We start from the raw sequence: 7,809 nt of genomic DNA on the forward strand, positions 1-7,809 counted from the left end.
GATTTCCCACATTCCTGAAATTATAAAATTAAAGCAATTTCTAAAATTTCTAATAATTCCTCTATACATAATCTAATATTTCACACCATTCTACATGCATTCTTCATCCTACCAATGTCTTATTCTTATACCTTTGTGAATATCTTCCTTCCTTAAAATCATTCGTTTTTCCACGTCTATGTGAGCTTTGATTGTGACGTTTTTCACTTCTAGGCCAAAAATTAAAAGAAAACTTCCTTTTTAATATTTGGTCTTGGTATATGCCTTGATTTGGGCTCTATCCTTCCTGCATATCTTCTTACATCACTAAAATTAAAAAAAAAAACAATTATATTTCTAAATGTAATTTATTTTGGTTGTTGTATCCTTTGGGCATATCTTCCTCTATTGGAATCCAAATTCATTCTGGTAAATTTACTGCCACTTTCTTTCTTTTTTGTTGTTCTTGTTGAAACATTTGTTATCTTCCGTTGTCGGAACGCATACTGGTAGTTTTCTTTAAACTTTCTTCCTCTGCCTCGCGACTTTTTTGTAGTTTCATTCGCCCATCAATAAAAGTTAAGCTGACATGCAGTTTTTGCAAAACTTCAAATCCCAAAACCAGAGGGTATTTTGGAGCCAATGTTACAAATACTTCTTCTTTGACTTCTTTATCCCGAATATCCAAGCGAAAATAGACTGAAGTAGTCCCCAAAATATCATTTCCTTGATTGTGTGAAGAACGCATCACTGGCCTCAAGTTTAGGTTTTTCCAAAAATCAGTTGAAATAAATGAATATCGGTTTTCAGGTGATATAATTGCAGCACATTTTGTTTCATTAATGATGATGTCAACAGTTGAAACTCTAAAACGTTTTTTATAGATTAACATGTCTATAATATATACCAGGTAAATTGCATACCTATTTGAGGCTTCCATAATAATATCCTTCCGAGACAGAAAACACAACAAGAATTAACCATGAAATCCAAATGAAATGGCTCAACTAAGTTAACTTGACAGTTGGCAATTTTAATATCCTTCCGAGACAGAAAACACAACAATAATTAACCATGAAATCAAAATGAAATGGCTTAACTAAGTTAACTTGACAGATGGAAATTTTGAAATCAATGACAGTTTTGAAATCAAGAGTAAGGCTTGTATCTTTCTTGACTGGCTGCGTTCAGCGAGAAAACCGATTACTATACCATGGAGTGTGTAAAAATAACCATAGTCCACTCGATTCGCGTTCACGGACGCTGCGCTGCTCGCGCTATAGCGATGACCTTTAGCGCGAGGGAGGAGCCTGCGTTTTAGTTTCGGTTTGGTTTAGTTGAGCGCTGCGCGCGCTGCCTTGTGGACTTATGGCATTTCGAAACATAGCCCACTCGATTTTTGCCTCTACAAAGGATGACGGCGACACGCTAGCACCGCCCGAAATCGATGATCCTTTGGAGAACTTTAACCTTTTAATTCGCCTTGAAGAAGATAAGGACGAAGAAGATGCTGAGAAGAAAAAGAGGACTGCAGCCTCTTTAGCTTCGGGATTTTCTCCCTATCAATTATTCCCTCATATGAGCATTCCCGCTCTCCAGGGAAGTTTGACTCCCTCAAATTTCCCTCCTCAAACTGGGTTTGATACCCTTTATCCTCCCAAACAAGATTCAAAAAGCGTCAGGCCAAAAGTTAGTTTTACAAACACTTTACCTAATCCCCGAGCAAGGGGGGCCCATACGGCTTTTTCGCGCGTCGAGTTTTCGATTTTCCAGACAACCAGCGCGTTGGTTTACAAAGCTAGCACGGAGAGGCTTATAAAATATCTTACGTATGCCTGTCAGCCATCCAGTCTTTTCAGAAACAGCGTTATAGTGTAAATGTTGTACAAATAATTTTTGTTCGAGTATTTTTAATTATGAATTTTAGTTGATCGGTTAATGTGTTTATAAGAGTAAAAATAAATATAAATATAGGCACAGTAAATTTCATAAAATCCATTTATTTCACAGACAAGTTTTATTTCAGGTGCCTGCACATGGTACAAAATAACAATAACTATTCTAGTATATTAGTGCAAACTATTGATTATAATAATTATAATTGATTATTATTAATATAATAATTATTCTATCTCGTGAAACATGACAAGCTGAATCGACCTGTGCCCAAGCCGAAGCCGAGGCTTAACGGATATTTTAATACGTGACAAATTATAGTCAAAACAAAATCGCTGGCCGTTAGCTTCAAAGCCAAAAATAATATTAATGGTAGTCTTAAATAACTATTATATTATTTACTTGAGATTTTCGTGTATATTTACCCGGATCAACTTTTACCGACCAGGGCCGTGACTCACTCACCCGACTCCCGAAGTATGTTGTCGGAGCCTCGGACTCTAGATCTCCCGGAGGATATTTGCCGTTTCGCGCCCAAAATATCGGCCAGGAACCGTTAACCGTTAAGCGAAAGATTTCTCTCTCCCCACTTTCATCGCAAGCGGTACGCGTCGCCTTGTTTCGTATGTTTGAGATATTTCTACCTCTCGCGCCTAGCTCCGAAAAACCGAGATTTTTGGGGTCTGTACGAGCCATTCTAATAGTGCAATTTTTTTGCGCATTTACAGACCTTTATCCCAGAGTAAGAACTACCGGAACTCATATGTCTCCGTCTCGTCCCACTAGAGATACTGGTTCCAATAAACAACCCTTTCAAATTGGACCAGATACTATAGATGAGGAATTAAGATCCTTTATGCTGCCTTTACTTCAAACTTTGGCAGATAATTCTACCACTCAGGCTAATACCGTATCTCAAAATAAAGCCATAAATACTGCAATAGCTGCTAGTTTGGACAAATAAGTCAGGGATTTACCTGCGTTAATGAATAGAAGTACAAATCCTCAAGTAGTTCAAACGGGAAAAGTCCCTATTGAACCTCCAGTAAGATTAGCATTTACGGGTTCCTCTAGTGATAATGCCTCAGAATTATTAGCTGCTTTTGAAGAATATGCTAAATTTCACAAGCTTTCGAATGAAGATAGGTTAGCAGCATTGCCTCTTCTTTTACGAGGACATGCTCTATACAGGGATTTATTCCGTCAGTTTGTTCAAAAGTAGATAGGGGGAAAGTAAAGCTCGAGGATGGTCCCCTACCTTTGACTGTGGATTTCCTCTAAGTTTAGAAGCTCTCTCTCCTCTCCCTTACCCCTATGCGAGTTAGCCAATGACGTTTGAGAAAGCACCCCAACCCCTTATCGATTTTTTTTGAGGGGTAGTTCATAGCGACGGCAGCGCCCCGGGACAGTAGCCGGTGAAATTGTCTGCTCTAAAGGAAAATTCAAATCGACCAAGTGTTACATCGTTTAAAAATTCGGGGCGCTGATTTTTATCCTTTAATAGTCCATGCAAAAAGAAATGCAGAATAACCACCACTATCTTCTTCATGTTTTGACTTAAGAAGATCACAAATCATATCATATAACAGTTCATTCATGGATCCATTACCTTTCATACAGTTAAATATTCTAATTCTACTTCCAGTATCGTCCGTGGTAAAAAGATCGTCATTTATTAATTTTAACGTTTCCACTCACAGATGTTGCTTTACCCTATATCCGTATGCAATCTTGTTAGGCCTTAGCTAGTAGGAGTCTTTTTAAAACTGTTACAGAACTATTTTTCAGTTGCAAATAGGCACTAGCAATGTGCAATGCCTCTCCTACGCGAGGGGGTAGGAACTGTGAGAGAGAGGAAAGGGGGTTTCTAGGTTTTCATGGCGTGGGGGATCTTCCAAGTGCTTTACTTTCCCCCCTATCTACTTTTGGTATGGTGCTATTTGTAGCTCAAACCCTAATCATCCACACTTAGCTTGGAAAATCTTTAATAGACATTTTAAGGCTCAAATTAGAGATTCTGAAGCTGACTCGAAGCTTAAAATAGAAATTTCCCAAAGAAGTCAGAGGGAAAGGAATCAGTTGAGGATTTTTTCGGGGATGTTATGAAATTAAACTTAGGGATGACTCATCCTCTTTCCGAAAAGGAGTTAGTTCCCATAATTAAAAGTAATTTAAAGGACACACTTAGAACTCCTCTTCTCTTTTTACAATTTACTACTATGGAACAATTACGAAATTCCTGTAGGACAATTTAAAAGGACATCCAAGTAAGGAAAAGGAATGCTGAGAAAAGAGAGAAAAACAAATCTCCCCCTAAATCTAAGACGATAACAAAGGCTGGGTCATCTTGCCCTGCAAATTGGGGGTCCGCTCATAGTCAATGTTCCCCTGGGCATTGTCAAACCCCTTATAATCCCCCCTACTTCTCCTTCACATCCTAAATGGGAATATCCCTTAAAACCCTTAAGGTGGGTTTCCAAACGCGCTTGAACAGCTAAAAGATTGAGCTCAAGCTTTAAAATTTCAAGTTTAAGCTTAAGCTCGAGATCGGTACCATTTCCAAACTCGCTTTTTAAGTAGCTTGCGATTGAAAAGTAGCCCACTTGCGCTTGAAAATCGCGTCAAGCTTGTATCTGTCGTGTGTAGATATCAGCTGATGAATATAGTTTAAGCTTGATGACGCAATAGATGGCGTTGCTTTGGGGATATTTTTTAGCTAATCAGAACATTGGCTTGTCGAATATATGGCGGTCGGTTTTACCAATTTTATACCAAACTGTTTTTAATAAAAGAAGAAATGCCCACCCAAAAAGAATTAAAAGACTTAATGAAAAAACAAGCCGAAGACAAAAGAAAAGAGTCAATAGCTATCAAAGAAAAGCTCATAAATAAAGTACAGGAAAATCCTGCTATTTGGGACAGAAGGTTGGAAGACCACAGGAAGAAAGATGTAGTGGAATGCCTTTGGGGAGACATTTCAACCGAAATGGGTTAGACGAGTAGGTATTATCTTAATGTTAGGAAAATCTCGGTTATTAATTACCTTTGGAATATTAGAAGAAAAGTGCAAATCACTATGGAAAAGTTTGGTTGATGCTTTCCGCACCCATTACAATGCAGTTACTTACTCGAAAAGCGGTCAAGAATTCGACGATAGCATTTCTGATTCTATACAGTGGACATTCTTTAAACAGCTGCTATTTTTAAAAGATGTTTTTACTAGACGAGAGTATGATAGACAGTGTCCTTATTTTCAACTAGATAGTCCGTTTATCATTATTTTCCTTTTCTAGGACTAGTTCCAACTTTCCTTCTGTGCAGGAATCTGAAAGCAGTGTTGGGGCTTCATTTGACGAAAGTAATGAATCTAGTAGTGAAGCATCAACATCCAAGAAAAAAGATTATGTATTCAGTGGCCAATCATTTTCATTCGCCGAGAAAATCTTAGAAGAGGTTGATGGTAATGTGGAAAGTGAAGTTGAAAACATAAAGTCAACAAATAGTGAGCCTCAAACTACAACCAAAAGAAAAGAATCGAATAAAATTTGGAACGCAAAAAATAAGAAAACTAAACCTGACAATAGGGAATCCTTAATATTGGATGCGATTGAGGCAACAAACAAGTAAATTCGTCATAATGGAAATTATTTATTCCTCTATCCAATTATATTGCATTTTAATAAATTAAGAGCATTAACAAAAGAAGTATCATCATCTGAGATCTTTGGGGGATATAATGGTAGGTTACACGAAGCTGTTCCAGATAATCTATGGTTAAAGTGTAAAATGGAAGTCATCCAAATTATGTACAAATATGCCAATACTGATTCATCTTAAAATTTTTATTAAAAATTAAACGTTTTGAACAATATGAGTCTTCTTTTGCTAATTATTTTTATCGTTGAACCCCTGGCAAGCCCCATTGCCATGGAACTTCTCCATTGTCACTTGAAAAATATCTAGTGAAAGCTTTTCGAACGTCACTAGCTTCCAAACTAAAATTGCTTGCGTTTGTTGGTTCATAAGTGGTCAATCGTCTTGCTGGCATACAGCCGAGGATTTCCCTCCACTTCCCACGCTCGACATTTTTTAAAGAGTCATTACTATCAGCAAAACCAGCTGGACAATATATTTTGAATTTCTCCTTCTCTTCCTCAATTAAAGACAATTGTGTAATATTACACACGTTTTCACTACCATATCCACATTTGATGGTTTTAAAAGAATAGGACCTCGGAAGATTCTCCATCTGGCAGCCAAAATCCCAAAAGCGTTCTCGCTACATCTTCTGAAAGAATGGTTAAGATTACTTAACTTCCTAGATAGTGAAACAACCCAAACTCTATTAACTAAAATAAGTACCTTGCACGGCTTAAACGGTAGTTAAAAATTCTTTTTGCAGAATCCAACTCATTCCCTGGGTATGGTCGCATGAAATTAGGCAAAAGCTGAAAAGCTTCATCACCAAGAAGAACATGGGGAACAACTATGTCGCTATTTGGGGCTGCCCTTGGTAGTGGAAATCCAGCTTTCTGATTTTGTACAGCTTGACCAAACGGAGACGATTTGAACACCCCCCATCAGAATGCGATCCATAACCACCTATGTCAACGACAACAAATCGGTACTTGGCATCAACAACAGCCATGAGCACTATAGAGTTATAGCCCTATAATTAAATAGGAATAAACTGGGGAATTTTACACAACTCTATTTATGCATACTTTATAATTGTAATATAGTGTTCCACTTTTCCCTGGTTGCTGTATCATCACATGTTTTCCGTCTACGGCACCACAACACATTGGATAATCCCATAACATTTCATATTCCTTTGCTATTCTGATCCACATTTTTTCATCGGGTACCTTTTAACGAGAAGATGACATCAATAAAATTAGGTTCAAAGGCGATTTCTGAGGTTTCCTTAACAGGTAAATAAACTGGTAGCAAACATTCCCAAATTGCGGCACAAGTCTCTTTGATTATTCTATGAGCTGTTGTTTTTCCAAGACGAAAAGCGTATGTCATATTTACGAGGCTCGCACCCGATGCTAGAAACCTTGAAGAGAATATGAACATTTCATTTCTCTAGAAATGAAACTATTTATTGAAATACGTGAATACTTTACCTTAATGTCAACGCTAATCGTTCTCCTGGTGAAATGGGAGAGCGACTTGGGGGATACTTCTTCAATTTGTCCTCAATCATTTTTAAAAGTTTATCGAACAAATTTGGGTTCATTCTCGTAAAGTTCCTGAATTGTTTATGGTCATTTGTCCTCATGCATTTCAACTTCATTAAGTTGAACAAACAAAATGTATATTTAGTTTTATGGAGTCCAATGGTACAAATATAGCCAAGGCTTAGCAATGCTTACAAGTGTCGCATAATATCCTTCTGACTTTCTTTTTCGCCAGATTGGATGAATCCACCAACGTCGATGGACGTACGTTCTTTTTTTGGACCCGAGCAGTTGATAATATAGTTGAATTAACAACAAATTCCTTTTAATGAGCAAACGTCGTTTTCGCTGGTTGATAATCCCCATTTTGATTTCAGAATTTTTTCAACTACGCAACGCCACCTAAGCAGCTAATTTTAGATTCCTTGGAAACAGGTAACGCTTGGGCTCATACTTATGCTTCGGCGCAAGATGGCGCTAGTTATAGGAGCGCTTGACACGCGCGGATTTTGAAACGCTCAAGCTCAATCTTTTAGCTGTTCAAGCGCGTTTGGAAACCCACCTTAAGAACAGATAATTGTGATGGATCGGCACCAGGCTTGTTTTTTTCATGCCTAGAAATGGCTTCAAAAAAGGCTTGAATCAAAAGACTTTTTCCAACACCAGCATCGCCTGTTATCAGAATCCTCAAAGGTTGTCCTTGAGATGTTTTGAAATGATTAAGTACGTAATAGAAAATAATAATTGT

At 37.7% G+C, this 7,809-nt stretch overlaps 1 protein-coding gene across 1 annotated transcript; it reads right to left on the reverse strand.

Moving 5' to 3' along the window:
- Positions 1 to 6,311: 6,311 nt before the first annotated feature.
- LOC149680035 (uncharacterized) lies at positions 6,312 to 7,427 on the reverse strand. Its single transcript, XM_089834735.1, has 5 exons — positions 7,330 to 7,427; positions 7,008 to 7,133; positions 6,808 to 6,937; positions 6,600 to 6,743; positions 6,312 to 6,477 (listed from the first exon to the last, which is right to left on the reverse strand). Exons 1-5 carry the CDS (start codon positions 7,425 to 7,427, stop codon positions 6,370 to 6,372), a joined length of 606 nt encoding a protein of 201 aa, XP_089690861.1. The 3' UTR covers positions 6,312 to 6,369.
- Positions 7,428 to 7,809: the final 382 nt, after the last annotated feature.

The sequence above is a fragment of the Phalangium opilio genome, unplaced genomic scaffold (assembly GCF_054372755.1).
Source record: "Phalangium opilio isolate 3A_F unplaced genomic scaffold, DU_Popi_V2 ptg000040l_1, whole genome shotgun sequence".
Classification (NCBI taxonomy): domain Eukaryota; kingdom Metazoa; phylum Arthropoda; class Arachnida; order Opiliones; family Phalangiidae; genus Phalangium; species Phalangium opilio.